Source organism: Oxyura jamaicensis, chromosome 25, assembly GCF_011077185.1.
Source record: "Oxyura jamaicensis isolate SHBP4307 breed ruddy duck chromosome 25, BPBGC_Ojam_1.0, whole genome shotgun sequence".
NCBI classification, from domain to species: Eukaryota; Metazoa; Chordata; class Aves; order Anseriformes; family Anatidae; genus Oxyura; species Oxyura jamaicensis.
Genome location: NC_048917.1, coordinates 1 through 16,156, shown reverse-complemented (window position 1 = coordinate 16,156; position 16,156 = coordinate 1). Strand labels below are relative to the sequence as shown.

At 71.1% G+C, this 16,156-nt stretch overlaps 2 protein-coding genes across 2 annotated transcripts; both read left to right on the top strand.

Moving 5' to 3' along the window:
* Window positions 1-182: 182 nt before the first annotated feature.
* NECTIN4 (nectin cell adhesion molecule 4) lies at window positions 183-8,354 on the top strand. Its single transcript, XM_035346436.1, has 9 exons — window positions 183-374; window positions 1,288-1,840; window positions 2,584-2,874; window positions 3,611-3,725; window positions 4,576-4,739; window positions 5,898-6,045; window positions 6,168-6,246; window positions 6,668-6,772; window positions 7,283-8,354. Exons 1-9 carry the CDS (start codon window positions 183-185, stop codon window positions 7,529-7,531), a joined length of 1,896 nt encoding a protein of 631 aa, XP_035202327.1. The 3' UTR covers window positions 7,532-8,354.
* An 808-nt stretch (window positions 8,355-9,162) lies between these two features.
* Window positions 9,163-15,895, top strand: LOC118178145 (rho GTPase-activating protein 30-like; the record flags this gene model as incomplete). The annotated part of the gene is given in 14 exon segments (XM_035346435.1): window positions 9,163-9,271; window positions 9,811-9,913; window positions 11,270-11,414; window positions 11,489-11,571; window positions 11,660-11,767; window positions 11,871-11,998; window positions 12,098-12,186; window positions 12,188-12,237; window positions 12,566-12,666; window positions 12,763-12,840; window positions 13,446-13,904; window positions 13,984-14,183; window positions 14,973-15,297; window positions 15,623-15,895. Coding segments are annotated over 14 exon segments (2,251 nt in total), but the record flags the coding sequence as incomplete, so codon positions are not given.
* Window positions 15,896-16,156: the final 261 nt, after the last annotated feature.

Below are 16,156 nucleotides of genomic sequence, written 5' to 3'. Positions count from 1 at the left end.
GGGGGGGGGGGGGGAGGTGGCAATTAAGGCCGCTTAATTAAAAGCCATGGGGGGCTCGGCGGGGGGGCGGCGGCGGGAGCCCCCGCGGTGCCGGTGCTGGTGCCGGTGCCGGGGGCGGGAGGCTCCGCAAGCCGCGGCAGCGCCCGGCATGTGCGCGGGCCGGTTGGGCTGGCCTCGCAGGCATGGCCGCTCCCCGCCACGCCGCCCGCCCGCGCGCCCGCCCCGCCGAGCGCTGGGTGGGCCCCGCGCATGGGAACGCCGCGGCGGGCGAGCTGCGAGTGTGCCCCGGCGCGTGCAAGGGCCGGGAGGGGGCCTGCGGGTGCGTGCGGGTGCGCCCGGGGGGGGGGGCGTGGGCACGGTCGACGCACCCGAGAGTGAGTGTGTCCCCGTGGGAGGGTGTGTGCAGGTGTGCGTGGCTGGGGCTGAGTGGGTCTGAGCGTGTCTGAATGTGCCCCCCCTGTGCGTGAGTGTGTGCGAGTGCAAGCGTGCGGGAACGTGCTGCAGCGTGCCACCGAGCCCACAGATGTGCACGGGTGGTGGGCGCACAGAAGCTTGCACAAGCACTTCCAAGTGTGTGAGCATAGCAGTGACACGAGTGTGTCCAAGCGTGCACAAGCGTGTGCAAGTGTTTATAAAGCATGTGCACGCGTGCCTGAGTGTGCGCCAGCACATTTGTGCATGTGCAAGCACGCCTAAGCATGGGTGAGTGTGCCCCAGCATGTGGGAGCAAGCATGAGCACACCCAAATGTGCACGAGCGTGCCCAAGCATGAGCGTACACAAGGGTACTTGAAAGTGCATCGGGGTGTCCGAGCACGTGCAAGCATGCCAAAGCGTGCGCGAGCGTGCCCAGCCATGCCTGAGCACGCTCAAATGTGCACAAGCGTGCACAAACATGCTGAGGCACGTGTGGATGTGTGTGAGCGCACACGTGAGCGCGTGGAAGCTTGCAGTAGGGGTGAGCATAGGCACGTGCCCAAGTGCGTGTGAGCGCACCCAGCACCTGAGGGCACACCCACGTGTGCTTGAGCGATGGTGAGCACACCTGAGCCTGCTCGTGTGTGCATGTGTGCATGAGTGTGCCCGAGTGCATCCAAGCAGCTTGGAGCGTGCAGCCGTGCCCAAGCGTGCTTGGGCATTTGTGAGTGTGTCCAAGCATATGCAAGTGCACGCGTGAGCGTGTGGAGGCGTGCACAAGTGTGCCTGAGCGTGCACGGATGTGCTGGAGCACGTGCAGATGTGCCCAAGCCTGCGTGTCCGAGCAACCCCCACTGTTACCCAAACATAGACAAGCGTGTCTGCGTGTGAGCGCCTCCGAGTGCGCACAAGCACCCACGTGTGTAAGCACGTACGAGCGTGCACAAGCGCGTGCAAACACGCCTGCCTGCACGAATGCCCCCGAGCGCTGGCGAGCGTGCAACGCCACGAGCGTGCCGGCGCCCCGCGGCGAGTCCCGAGGCGCCGGTGCCACCCTTGGGTGCCCGCAGGTTGCTGGTCGGGGGTGGTGGAGGTGGAGCGCAGCGTGACGGCGGTGCTGGGCCAGGACGTGGTGCTGCCGTGCCGGTACCGGGCGCAGGAGGGCGAGCAGGTGGTGCAGGTGACGTGGCTGAAGCGGGGCCCGGCGGGGCACAGCGCCGAGGTGGCCGTGCTCAACCGGCAGCACGGCGAGCACGTGCAGGACGCCTATGCTGGCCGCGTGCTGCGGCGGGCGCCCGGCGCGCTGGAGGACGGCGCCATCGTCCTGCGCAACGCCGTGCAGGGGGACGAGGGCGACTACGAGTGTCACCTCATCACCTTCCCCATGGGCAGCTTCGAGGGGCGCCTCACCCTCAAGGTGCTGGGTGAGTGCCTGGCGGCGGGGTGGCGGGCGCTGGGCTACGGGGAGGTGGGCACGGGGTGATGGGGACAGGGTGATGGGCGCAGGACAACGGGGTGGCGGGCATGGGGTGATGGGGGTGATGGGCACAGAGATACGGGGTGGTGGGACAACGGGTGTGTGGTGGTGGGACAGCGGGTATAGGGTCATGGGGCCATGAGACAATGGGAGGATGAGCATGGGATGGTGGGCGTGGGGCAATGGGATGATGGGCGTGGGGCACGGGGCAACAGGGTGACAGTCATGGAGCCATGGGACAATGGGCATGGGGTGGCAGGCATGGAATCGTGGGGTGATGGGCATGGGGTGATGGGATGATGGGCACTGGGATGATGGGCATGGGGTTATGGGGTGATGGGCAGGGGGTGATGGGCAGGGGGCCGTAAGACAATGGGATGAGGGGCATGGGGTGACGGATGGGGAATGATGGGGGGCGATGGGCATGGGGTGATGAGGTGGCGGGCACGGGACAATGGCTGATGGGCATGGAGTGGTGGGATGGTGGGCACAGGTTTGATGGGCACAGCGCGATGGGCGTGGGACAAGGGGTAAAGGGCAGAGGGTGATGGCTATGGGGCGGTGGGCGTGGGGGGGGAGGGCAGTGGGCCGTGGGCGTGGGGGGCAAGCCGCGGGTGCTGGGCGAGTGGAGCTGGGGCCAGCTGCAGGCCCTGGGCTGGGGGCTCGCGGGTCTGATGCCGCCGCCCGCAGTGCCGCCGCTGCCCATCCTGAACCCGGGGCCACCGCTGGAGGAGGGCCAGGGCCAGACGCTGGCGGCCTCGTGCACAGCGGAGGGCAGCCCCGTGCCCTCGGTGCGCTGGGAGACGGAGGTGCGGGGCACCAACACCACGCGCCGCTCGGTGCACTCCCGCTCCGCCTCCGTCACCAGCGAGTTCTTCCTGGTGCCCGGGCGCAGCATGAACGGCAAGAGCCTCACCTGCGTGGTGGCACACCCCGGGCTGCGCCACGAGAAGAGGATCACCCACCAGCTCAGCGTCGCCTGTGCGGCACGGGGACCGTGGGGGGCGCTGGGGACACGGGGACCGTGGGGGGCGCTGGGGACACGGGGACCGTGGGGGACATTGGGGACATGGGGACCATGGGGGGCGTTGGGGACATGGGGACCGTGGGGGGCATTGGGGACACAGGGCCGTGGGGGACATGGATGGCATAGAGGGCATGGGAGGTGCTGGGGGACACTGAGGACACTGAGGGATGTGGGAGGCATTGAGGGCATGGGGACACCGGGGACAGTGAGGGGCGTGGGGGACACGCGGGATGTAGGAGATGTTGGAGGGCGTGGGGAACACTGGGGACGTGGGGGGCATCGAGGGACATGGAGGGGGCTTGAGGGGGACACAGGACAGGGAGGACATGGAGGGCGCTGGGGGAGATGGAGAACGTGGGGGACACCAAGGGACAGGGGACGTGGAGGGACATGAGGGGGTAGTGGGCACTGGGGACACAAAGGACTCAGGAATCAGGGTGGGTGGGGAGCAGGGGTGGCAGTGGGACACGGGGAACCACGGGTGTTGGGGACATGGAGGATGGGGGCGTTGGGGACACGGGGGGGCTTTGGGGACCTCAGGGACGTGACAGGCACGGAGGTCACTGGGGGCCATGTAGGAGAGGGGCTGCACTGGGGACCTGAGGGCCCCGGGGTGGCAGAATGGGCAAGGGAGGGGTGTCACCGCCTCGTCCCCGCCTGTCCCCTCACTGTCCCCTCGGTGTCCCCCAGACCTGTCGGACGCCTCGGTGCTGGGGCACTCGGAGGAGTGGGCAGAGGGCATGGAGGGGGCCACGCTGACCTGCCTGGGGGACGGCAACCCGCCGCCCACCTACAACTGGACACGGTGAGGCCATCGCCTGGCCCCCGCGCATGGCCTCGTCCCCGTGTCCCCGTGGATGTTGGTGGCCCCGCTGTGTCCCCTGCTGGTGGCCCACACGCATGTCCCTGTCCTTATGCTGCCTGCGTGTGGCTGTGTCCCTGCCGTGTCCCCTGCCCGTGGCTGTGCACCTGTGTCCGTGTCCCTGCCGTGTTCCCGTCTGTGCCCGTGTCCCCAAACCCACGTCCTTGTCCCTGCTCTGCTCCATGCCTGTGTCCCCCCATCTCTGCCCATGTCCCTGCTGTGTCCCCCTGCCTTTGTCCCCGCAGTTTTCCCTGTCCCTGCCCTATCCCTGCCGTGCCCGGGTCCCTGCTGCTTCCCCCTTGCTCATATCCCTGCTGGGTCCCCTCTTTGTCCCTGCCATGTCCCCCTGCTCTGTCCCCGTGTCCCTGCCATGTCCCCTTTTGTCAGTCCCTGTTTCCCTGCCGTGCCCCCATCCCTGCTGTTGTCCCCTCCTTGTCCCTGGCGCTTCCCCTGTCTCTCCCATGTCCCCCGCCCCTGTCCCTCCCGTGTCCCCCTTGCCTGTCCCCGTGTCCCTGCCGTGCCCCCAGCCCCATCCCTGCCGTGCCCGCGTCCCCGCCGCGTCCCCCTGCCCGTGTCCCTGCCCGTGCCCGTCCCGCCGTGTCCCGCCCGGGCGTGCCGGTGCCGCTGCCCCGCTCGGTGGCGGGCGCTGCAGGTCTGGCCGTGCCCGGGCAGGCCCCGCGCCGGCCGGGGCTGGGCGTCAGCACCGCGCACCCGTGGGAACGGCGCCGGGCTTTGATGCCGGCAGCGCCGCGGCGCCCGCCCGGGCACGCCGACGCTCACCGTGCCCCCGCAGGCTCAACGCCCCGCTGCCCGCCGGCGTGCGGGTGAAGGGGGACACCCTGGTCTTCCAGCGGCCCCTCGCCGCCGCCGACGCCGGGGACTACGTGTGCCGCGTGGCCAACCGCGTGGCCACCAAGGAGGCGCGGGCCAATGTCAGCGTCAAGGGCAGGGCGGCAGGTGGGCGCCTCGGGGGGGGACCGGGGACGCTGAGGGGGGGGGGGGGGGGGGGGGGGGGGGGGTGGGCTGTGGTGTGGGTGGTGCTGGTGCTTCTGTCTGTCTGTCACCAGGCTGGTCTGTCTGTTGGTCTGCCCGTCGGTCCAGCCTTGCTGCTGTGTCCCTTCCCAGGCTGGCTGTCCCTCTGCTCCTCCCTGCCCTCTCTCCCCCCGGCCGTCTGCCCACCCCCAGATGCTCCTTTCCGCCCGTTCACCAGTTTGTCTGTCCATCTGTCCACACGTCCGCCCATCCTTCCCCCCCCCACGTCCTTCTCTCTCTGGACTTGTCTGTCGTTCTGTCTGTCCACCCACCCGTTAACTCCACGCCACTTCACTCAGCTCATCCTCCACTTCTGTCCGTTTGTCCATCCGCCCATCCCTGCCACTTCTCTTTACCCATCCACATCCATCCATCCGTCCATCTACCCGCCCATCCCTGCCACCTCTCTCTACCCGTCCACGTCCATCCGTTCCCACCCGGCCACCCCTGTGTTCACCCAGCCACCCGTTCACCCTCTCCTCTGTCCCTTCGCTGACCCAGCCCTCTCCCCGTGCCTGCTCCGCCCTGCCGCTCATCCTCCCGTCCACTCATCCTCCCAGTGCCTGCTCACCCGGCCTTCCGCCCATTTTCCTGCTCAGCTGCCTACTCACCTGCCCAACCCTCCCTCGGTGCGCTCACCCCTCCGCGCTCACCTCTCCATCCACGCACTCACCCGCCCCTCCCTCGATCCCTCCATGCGCTCACCCCTCCAGCCACGCACTCATCCTTCCCCCCCTCCGTGCTCATCCAGCCAGCCAAAGCCCCGCCACGTACTTGGCCTTCCGTCCGTGTCCATCCACCCACCCACGTGTTTCTCCCTCCCGCCTCCGCCTTTTCATCCCTCCCTGTGCCCATCCCGCCGTCCGTGCGCTTTGTCCTGTTCTCCATCCCTCCGTGCCCCCATCCCTGTGCCTCTGCCTCCACCCCTTCCTCCCTCCCTGTGCTTCGTCCCCTCCACACGCTCGTCCCTCCGTCCCCTCGTCCCTGTCCGTCTGTCCCTGCTCCCCCTCCCCCCCACATACTCACCCCCCCGTCATCTTCTCGCCCCCTCCTCGCTGCGCCCACCCCCGTCCCCCTCCGCAGAGAACGAGGTGCGCAAGGTGGACCTGGTCTCTGCCTCGGTGGTGGTGGTGGGCGTCATCGCCGCCGTGCTGCTCTGCGTCCTGGTCGTCGTCGTCGTCGTCATGACCCTCTACCACAAGCGCAAGACCAAGCGCATCTCGGAGAAGTAGTAAGAGCCGGGCAGAGGGGCAGGGGGTGGCCGGGGGGTCCTGGGACCCGGTGGGACCCCGTGGGGCCCGGTGGGACCCCCGGTGGGACCCCCGGTGAGGTGCCGTCGTGCCGTGCCCGCAGCGAGGAGGAGCTGACGCTCACCAGGGAGAACTCCATCCGGCGCCTGCACTCCAGCCACAGCACCGACACGCGCACCCAGGTGGGGACACGGGAGGGGGTCTTGGGGTACGGAGGGTGCTGGGGTGCTCAAAGAGGGCTGCGCATCGGGGTGCCCGTGGGGCTGCGTGATGGGACGCGGGGTATTGGGGTGCCGAGGGGTGCGGGGCAGTTGGGAGCCTGTGGGGCCAGGTATTGGGGTGCCTGTGGGGTGTGGGGTGGTTTTGGGTGCCCGTGGGGTATTGGGGTACGTGGGGGTCTGGGTGTTTGGGTGCGTGGGGTGCCCACAGGGTGTTGGGTGGTTTTGGGTGCCCGCGGGGCTGGGTACTGGGGGACGTGGGGGTCTGGGTGCGTGGGGCACTGGGTGTTGCGGTGGTGGTTGGTGGTGCTGGATGGGGCAGTGGGCACTGGGGGCCCACGGGGGCTCCCGTGCTGTCCCCGGGGGTCCTCACGTGGTGCTGCAGCTGGAGGAGACGCTGCACCTGCGTGCCGAGAGCCGGCAGGGCAGCCTGCGGGGGGACAGCCTGCGGGGGGACAGCCTGCGGGGCACCAGCATCTGCTCTGCCATGGTGAGCACCACGGGCCGCCGGGGGGCTCGGGGCACGGTGGGGTGGGGGGCACGGCGGGCACTGCCCGCACAGGGCTGCAGGAGCGTGTGCTCCGCCTGTGTGCGCGCAGCCCCTCCTCGCGGTGTGCAGTCCCCTCCTTCTTGTGTGCAGCCCCCCTTCAATGGGTGCAAATCCCCTTTGTGCATGCCCCCCCTCAGCGCACGCCCCTCTATCTGCGCGTGCAAACCCGTTTTACACACGCAGCTCCCCTCCGTGCGCGCACCCCCATCCGTGCATGCACCCCGCTTTCACTCACGTCCCCACCTTTTGCATGTGTGCACCCCATCCGTGCGTGCAGACCCTTCACTGCACGCACCTTGCAGTCCCCGTCCCCATGTCCCCATCCCAGGGCACAACAGCACCCCGGCCCCGTCACTGCCCCCTGTCCCGGGGTCACATCTCCGGGGGCGGGTGGCAGTGGGGTCCCCCACCCTGACCCGTGTCCCCCCACCCGGACCCGTGTCCCCGCAGAGCGAGGAGGCCGAGGGGCGCAGCTACTCGACGCTCTCGACGGTGCGGGAGATCGAGACGCAGACGGAGGTGCCGGCGGCCCCGCTGCTGCCTGCCCCGGAGGGCAAGGAGCCGAAGGAGGAGGAGGAGGACAGCGGGGACAACCCCATCAAGCAGGCCATGACCCACTTCGTGCAGGAGAACGGCATGCTCCAGGCCAAGCCCACCACCAACGGCATCTACATCAACGGCCGCGGGCACCTGGTGTGAGCGCGGCGGCGGCACGGGACGGGACGGGTGGCAGGGCGAGGGGGGGGACGCGCAAGGGACCCCTGTCCCCTCCGCGGCTTCCCCCGCTCTGCCGCTGCCCGCCCGCTGGCTGGCTCGGGGCTCGGTCCCCAAACGCCGCCCTTGCTGCTTGCACCGCGCCCGGGACATGCACCGCGCCCCAGGAGGGGGCTCCGGCCCCCGAACCCCTTGCTGCTGGCACGAGCCTGGGGACACGCACCATGCCCCGCTCGGGGACAGCAGTGGCAGGCCAGAAAGGAGGTGACAACAGCGCCCAGGACCCCCGGGCGCCGGAGCTGCCAGGCACCCACAGGCGTGGGGACATGGGGACACGGGACCCCACGGACAGATGGATGGGCGGGAGCCCCGGTGGGGCTCAGACCTCCCCCCCAGAACATCCCTTCGGACTCTGGGTCAGCTCCTTTCCGCGCGCAGCACTGGGGGACCCCCGGGGGTCCCCGCTCGGGATGCGGTTCGCCGGTGGCACTTGGGACGCTTGTGTCCCCTCCCCGATCCCGGCTGTCCCCTTCCCCCATGGCACAGACACGTTCCCCCCATCCCCCTCCCAGCCCAAACCCCCAAACCGGGGCTCGCCCGTCCCACCCCGCACCCCCAGACCCTGCCGAGGGCCCCCCCCGAGCCCGGGGCTGGCGGCGGGGGTCCCCGTGGGGCCGCTCGGCCGGGGGTCCCGCTGTACATAGAGCCCCAGCGTGTACATACCTGTACAGGACGGGGGTCCCCGTCGCCCTTTCGTATCTGCACTGCTGGTTTTGTAAATAAATCCCGCGCGGGACCCTGGGACCGAGCGTTGGCTGCCTCTGCTCTCGGCTGGGTCCGCGTGCAGCACCGGGGCGTGCCGCTGCTTGTGCACGAGTGTGCAAGAGCCTCTGGGGCCGCGCGTGGGCCCGGTCGGGGCGGCCTTGGGGCGAGCACGTGCCCAGGCGCACAAAGCACACCAAAGTGCGCGCAGGTGTGTGGATGGATGCGGGGGTGTGCGCAGAGGGGTGCGAGCGTGCCGAACCGCGTGTGTGCAAGCATGCACGAGCGTAGACAAGGACGCGCGAGTGGTGTGTGAGCATGCATTAAGTGCACGGGACCAAACGTGAGCAAGTGTGCACAAGCGCACAAGCGTGCGTGAGCCTGCGGAGCGTGCGTGAGCGTGTGCGAGCACGCACGAGGCCCGGGTAAGGACGCCCAAGTGCAGAGCCCCACCTACGAGGATGCCCGAGTGTGCACAGCTGCGCGCCGCCGTGGACCGTGCTGCACAAGGGCGCGCGGCCACACGCCAGGGAGGATGCGCGAGCGCGTTCAGGAGAGCGCGGAAACGCGCGGCCTGCGCTCTGCCCTGCGGTTTCGACGCGCCGAGGAGCAGGAAGCGGCCTCGAAGGCGGCCGCCGCCTTCCTGCCCCCGCCAGCGGGGCGCCCCGGGCCCTCGAGGCTGCGTCAGGGCCCCGGGGCCGCGGCACTTCCTCCCCGGGGCCGCTTCCGCCCGCTGCCGCCTGCCCCCGGCCGCGCTGGGGCTTTGGGCGCCCCGCTCCCCGCTCGGGCTCCTCCTGGGGCTGGGCCCCGCCATGGGCAGGATCTGACCCGCCGGGGGGGTCCCCGCCGCCCCCATGTCGCTGGCGCTCAAGGCCCGGCAGAAGGCGAGGCGCAAGGGCGGCGCCAAGGAGCGGGTTTTCGGCTGCGACCTCCTCGAGCATCTCCAGCAGTCGGGGCAGGACGGTAAGTGTGGGCCGCCACGACGCGGGGGGGGGGGGGGGGGGCCCGCCCTCTCCAGGGCCCTCCGCTCCCCTCCATCGCCTCCGTCCCCGGGGGTCGCCCCCAGCTACCGGCCCTGTGCCCCCCAGCGGAAGCGGGGAGGGGACGGTGGTGACGCACGCCATGCGGTTGCATCACCGGGGCTTGAGCAAGCGGCGGAGCTGGGGCGCATCCCGCAGAGCCCCCCCCTGAGATTCTGGGGTCCCCCCAGGGCTGGCGTGCCCGATCCAATCTCGGCTCCCCTCTGCGCCCCGCGGTTTGGAGGGGGTGAGCCCCAGGGGCTCGGCGGCCTCGTCCCTGGGGGCTCGGCGGCCTTGTCCCCAGGTCCTGGTGGTCTCAGTGTGGACATGGGAACCGGCGGCACCGTGGGGACACCGCCGCGGTGGGGACCCGCTCCCCCTTGTCACCCCCTGTGCTCACTGGGGACAGGGCCCGGGGCCTTGGGAGGGGTCGGGGGGCTCCGTGGGGGGACGATGCCGGAGCCGGCGGCACCCGTCCCGCAGTGCCCCAGGTGCTGAGGAGCTGCACCGAGTTCGTGGAGCAGCACGGGGTGGTGGACGGCATCTACCGGCTGTCGGGCGTCTCCTCCAACATCCAGCGGCTGCGGTGAGGGGGGCGAGGGACCGGGGAGGGGCCGGAGGCAGCAGCGGGGGGCCGGAGGGCGAGGGGAGGTGGGATGGAGACGGGGCCCCAGGAGGAGACCGGGCGGAGAGCGGTGGGGACAGGATGGAGATGGGGGCAGGTGGAGACCGAGGAGGGAGCAGGGTGGGGATGGGACCTGGTGGGATGGATCTGGGGAGGGGACGTGGGGTTGGCACCAGGAGGGGGAGAAATGGGGGAGGGACGGGATGGGGATGGGAGCGGGTGGGGTGCGTTTGGAGACAGGGGTGGGATGGGGACGGGATGGGGATGGGTGGAGACGGAGCAGGACGGGGATGGGACCAGAACCGGGCAGAGGAGGTGGAGATGGGGACGGGACGGGGCAGGACCGGCTGGGAGGGAGGCAGGGACGGGTGGGCACGGCACCGGCACCGGGGGGGGGGGGAAATGGGGACGGGACGGGGCAGGACCAGGGGGAAGGAGACGGGGACAGGACGGGACGGGGGCACAGGGGAGGGAGGAGGGGTGGGGATGGGTGAGGACAGGAGCAGGCGGAGGGGAGATGGGGAGGGAGGCAGGGCCACAAGGGGTGGAAATGAGGTGGGGGGGACAGGGACAGGGCCGGGACCTGCCCCCGGTGCTGGACCCAGCCCCTCCACCCCCTGCAGCCTTTCCCTGCCCTCCCCGCTCCTTCCGTTCCGCTCCCGCTTTTACCTTTTTTCTTCCACCTCTTTCGTTTCTGTTCATTCTCTCCTTTGCTCTTTCACGAATCCTCCCCAGCTCTGGGTCAGTTTTTCACTCTTCTCCTTCCTTCCCCCAGCTCTGTCCTCCCTCGTTGCTCCTCGCCAACACTGGGGCGCTTTGTCCGTCCCCCCCCCCCCCCCCCCCCCCCGGGTCCCCATGTCCCCTGCATCCCCAGGATCCCCAGCACTGCCAACGTCCCCTGGGTCCCCGGTGTCCCCCACACCCCCAGTGTCCCCCAGCACTCCCCACATCCCTGGTGTCCCTCTAGCCCTGGTGTCTCCAGCATCTCCAACATCTCCATGTCCCCAGGGGTCCCCGAATCCCCATGTCCCTGTATGCCTGGCATCCTCATTGTCCCCAAATCCCCACGACCCCGTATCCTCCGCATCCGCCTGTCCCCAAACCGCCGTGTCCCTGTACTTCTGCCATCCCCATTGTCCCCAAATCCCCATTGTCCCCAAATCCCCACGTCCTCTGCACCCACCTGTCCCCAACCCCCCACGTCCCTGTATCCCCCACGTCCCCGGGGTCCCCAAGCAATCCCTTGGGACGCGGGGATGGGGACGGCCGCGTCCCCGTTGCCGTCTGTCCCCGACGATCCGCGTGCCCCACGGGCAGGCAAGAGTTCGACAGCGACCGCTGCCCCGACCTGCACCGGGACGTCTACCTGCAGGACATCCACTGCGTCAGCTCGCTCTGCAAGGCGTATTTCCGCGAGCTGCCCAACCCGCTCCTCACCTACCAGCTCTACGACAAATTCGCCGTGCGTCCCCGGGGACGGGGGGGGGGGGGGGGGGTCCCCAGGAGGCGGCCCCTGTCACACCGTCCCCCCGACAGGACGCGGTGGCCATCCAGATGGAGGAGGCGCGCCTGGTGAAGATCAAGGAGGTGCTGAAGGAGCTGCCGGCACCCCACTATAGGTATGTGGGGGGGTTGGGGGGGGGCGAGCCCGCTGTCCCCGTGTCCCCAAACGCCGGCGGTGGCCCTAAGGCGTCCCCGCGCCCGCAGGACCCTGGAGTTCCTGATGAGGCACCTCCTGCACATGGCGTCCTACAGCTCCCAGACCAACATGCACGCCAGGAACCTGGCCATCGTCTGGGCCCCCAACCTGCTGCGGTGAGCCAGGGGGGGGGCTTCGGGCACGGCCCCGGCTTTGTGGGGCGCGGGGCGGGGGGGGGGGGGGGGGCAGGGCAGGGAGCGTACCCCGTCCCCGTGGCAGGTCGAAGGACATCGAGGTGACGGGGTTCAACGGCACGGCGGCCTTCATGGAGGTGCGCGTCCAGTCCATCGTGGTGGAGTTCATCCTCACCCACGTGGAGCAGCTCTTCGGGGACGCCCCCCTCTGCGGTACGTCCCCGGGGGGCTGCGGGGGGAGCCACGGGGGGGTCGCGGGGCCGTGCCTGAGCCCTGGCCCCCCCCCCCCCCCCCTTACACCCGGTGCCGCAGGCGGCGAGGCGGCGCGGCGCTCCCGGCTGCTCCCCGGGGACGGGCAGGCCCCCTACCACGTCCCGGCCGTGCTCAGCCAGGGCGACGGCCCCCCCCCCGATCCGGCCCTACCACACCATCATCGAGCTCAGCGAGCACAGGTAGGAGCCGCCGCTGTCCCCCGCGGCCGCTGTCCCCCACCGCCGCTGTCCCCCGCCGCCGCTGTCCCCCGCTGCCGCTGTCCCCCACTGCCGCTGTCCCCTGCCACCGATGTCCCCTGCCGCCACTGTCCCCCTCCACTGCTGTCCCCCTCCACCGCTGTCCTCCCCCGCCGCCGCTGTCCCTGCTGTCCCCAACCTCGCACACGCGTGTGACCCCACGTGCTGGTGGCCGTGGGCCCGTGGCGAGCTCTGGCACGGCCCCGGCGGCGCTGAGCGTGCAGCAGCGTGGGGCGCGTGCCCGCTGACGCCTCGCGCCCCTGCCCCGCAGGAGGAAGGGGTCCCTCAAGGCCAAGAAGTGGAAATCCATCTTCAACCTGGGCCGCTCCAGCCACGAGGCCAAGCGCAAACTGGTGAAGGCGGAGGAGAAAGGTTGGGGCCCCGGCCCCCGCACCGGTGACCCCCCCCCCCCCCCCCCGCGCCCCCGCGGTCCCCCCCCCCCCTCCTCCCCCCCCCCCCCCCCCCCAGAGGACAAGTGCGGGAAGCTGAGCCTGCGGCCGGCCAAGAGCATGGACTCGCTCAGCTCCGTGCCCTTCAGCAGCGAGGGTAAGGGAGGCGCCGCGGTGCCGCCCGGGCACGGTGTCACCTCCGGCCCTGTCCCGGTGCCCGCAGCGTGGCCTGGGGGGTCTGAGGGGAGAGAAAATGGGGACCAGGTGGGGACGGAGAGGGGAGGGAGGGGACGGACGGGACAGGGATGGGGACAGAGAGGGGAGGGTTGGGGACAGAGGGGAGGGGATGGGGACAGAGGGGAGGGATGGGGACAGAGGGGAGGGGATGGGGACAGATGGGACATGGATGGGGACAGAGAGGGGAGGGATGGGGACAGAGAGGGGAGGGTTGGGGACGGATGGGACAGGGATGGGATGGACGGGACGGGGATGGAGGTGGTGGAGAAGAAAGGTGGGGATGGAGCTGACAAAGATGCTGACAGAGGGGGCAGGGGTGGTGTCAGAGAGGGGACAAGGATGGGGACGGAGGGGACAAGGAAGGTGACAGCACGGCGGGGAGAGGACGGAGATGGAGGAGCCGATGGCCGTTGCCCCCATCCTCTGGCTTGGCACCATCCCACCGGGCCAGGCCCCCGGGTTGGGGGGGGGGGCCTGGGGACAGGGGACACCTGGCCCTGACTCCAGCCCCCCGGCCGGGAGCAGACGACCCCCGGCTCAGCGCCACGCGCTCGGTGAAGCAGCCGCCGCAGCGCAGGGAGAGCTTCGACACCTGCCCCTCGCCGGTGCCGGCAGAGCCCTTCCCCGCGCTGGAGGAGAGCCCCGAGGAGAAGCTGAAGGCGCAGGAGGAGCTGCGGGGCCCCGAGTCGGAGGGCGAGAGCGGCGCCAAGTCGGAGCCCACCACCCCCAAGCCGGGCCGGGCGGCGCTGGTGGGGGCCGGCGGGGGCCGCTCGCCCGCGGCCACCCGCAACCGCGCCGAGAAGTGCGCGGGGGTCCACATCTCCGGCCCCTTCTCCGTCACCGTCCCCTTCCACATCACCTCCAACCTCTCCCGCCTGACGCGGGGGCAGCCGTGCCCGGCGCTGGCCCAGCTGGGCTCCGCCAGCCCCCCGCCGCCCGCCCGCCGCAGCGCCGGGGAGCCCGCGGCGCCCGAAATCCCCGCGGGTGAGACACGGGGACGGGGACCCGGCGACGCGGGGTCGGGGCGGAGGGAAAGCCCCTCACCCCCACGGCGTCTTCCCAGGGGAGGCGAAGGCGGCGGAGGAGACGCGGCTGTCGCTGGAGCTGCGCGACTCCTTCGCCTTCCTGGACAGCCAGGACACGTGGCTGGAGCACGGCGGGGACGGGGACCCCGCGGTGAGGGCCCTGCCGGGGGGCAGCGGGCTCGAGGACGGCGACGGGTTCCTGGCCCTGGAGGAGGGCATGGAGGGCGGCTTCATGAACGTAAGGGGGGGGTGACAAGGGGACGGGGGGGTGAGGGAGGGGACAGTGGAGACAGGGAAGCCAGGGGGCAACGAGGGGACAGGGAGGTGCTGGAGGGGACAGGGGGGGTGACAAGAAGGGACAGGCATGGTGACAAGGGGACAGGATGGTGCTGGAGGACACAGGGATGGTGACGATGGGACGCAATGGTGCTGGAAGGCACAGGGCTGGTGACAAGGGGACAGGGATGGTGCTGGAGATGGCAGGGATGGTGACAAAAGGGGACAGGATGGTGCTGGAGGGGATGGGGATGGTGACAAGAGGACAGGGTGGTGCTGGAGAGGGCAGGGATGGTGACAAAAGGGGACAGGGTGGTGCTGGAGAGGGCAGGGATGGTGACAAAAGGGGACAGGATGGTGCTGGAGGGCACAACAATGGTGTGACAAGAGGGGACAGGATGGTGCTGGAGGGCACAGGGATGGTGACAAGGGGACAGAATGGTGCTGGAGGACATAGGGGTGGTGACAAGAGGGGACAGGTATGGTGACAAGCGGACAGGATGGTGCTGGAGGGCACAGGGGTGGTGACAAGGGGACAGGGGTGGTGACAGGAGGGGACAGGTATGGTGACAAGCGGACAGGATGGTGCTGGAGGGCACAGGGATGGTGACAAGAGGGGACAGGCATGGTGACAAGGGGACAGGGATGGTGCTGGAGAGGGCAGGGCGGCCCCAGGGTGGGTCTGGGGGGCCGTGCCTTGCTGCGCTGGGGGTCTCGGGCATGGCCGTCACCCCCCCCCCCCCCCCCCCCCCCCGGGGGGCCCCCCCCCCGGCCCCCCCCGCCCCCCCCCCCCATCGAGGAGTGCATGGACGAGGAGATGTTCTACATGGCGCCCAGCGGCTCCGACGCCGAGGATGCGGCGGGGGACACCGACTCGGACGACATGTTCCTCAGCGCCCACGACGAGCTCAGCCCGCTGGCGGCCGAGCCCGAGCCCCCCGCCCCCCAGGGTGGGCACAGCCCCCCGGGGATGCGGGACAGGTCCCCATCGCCGGGGGCGCCGGGCGAAGCAGCTCCGGGTGCCGGGGAGCACGCAGGAGCCCCCGCCGGGGACGCGGAGGAGGGGGGGGGCTCAGGTCAGCCCCCGGGGGAGGAAGAGGAGCAGGCTGGGGGCAGCGGGGAGGGGAATGGCGGTGGCAGCTCCGGCCCGGGAAGAACTGAGGCCAGCACCGAGACGGGGGCCGAGGAGGCCGCACCAGCCCCAGGCTGCGCGGGAGCGGAGCTGGCTCCGGGTGCCCCAGACGGGGAAGCAGAGGAAGACGGGGCCGGCGCTGGGCCCCCCGCACCGGAGCAGCCGGGGCAGGGGTCCCCCGCCGCGGCCCCCCCAGACGAAGCGCCCCCCCCCGCAGCCTGCTGAGCCTCCCGTCCCCGAGGCTCCCTCCGAGGCTCAGCCCCCCCCAGGGGCCAGCACCGAGGCTTGGGGTCCCCCCCCGGGGAGCGTCCCCATCGCCGCCACCCTGCAGCTGGGGGCTGCTCCCCAGGCTGACCCCGACCCCGAGCCCCCCGGGCCGTCCCCCGGCGGGGCCGTGCTGCGGCGGGACGGCAGCGCCCCGGTGCGCCTGGCCTCCCGCCTCGTGCGGGTGCAGCAGGCCCGCTCCGTCCCGGTCGTGCCGCCCAAGCCCCAGTTCGCCGTCGTCCCCCCGGCCCTGAGGCCCAGGACGCTCCCGGCCAACGGTGCCGACGGCGTCACCGCGGCCGGGGGGCCGACGACGACGGCGGCGGAGGAGGAGGAGGAGGAGGAGGAGCGGACGGCTCCCGGCAGCCCCGGGGGGGCGGCGGGGCGGCGGGCGGGCTGGCGGGAGGGCGGCAGCGTGTCCTTGGACGACGCCGCGATGGCCGAGCGGCCGCCGGTGCGGAGGATTCAGACGTACGGCGGCGAGGAGCAGCCGCCCACCGCCCCCAAGGCGCTGCCGTTCCAGCGGGCCCCGTTGCGCC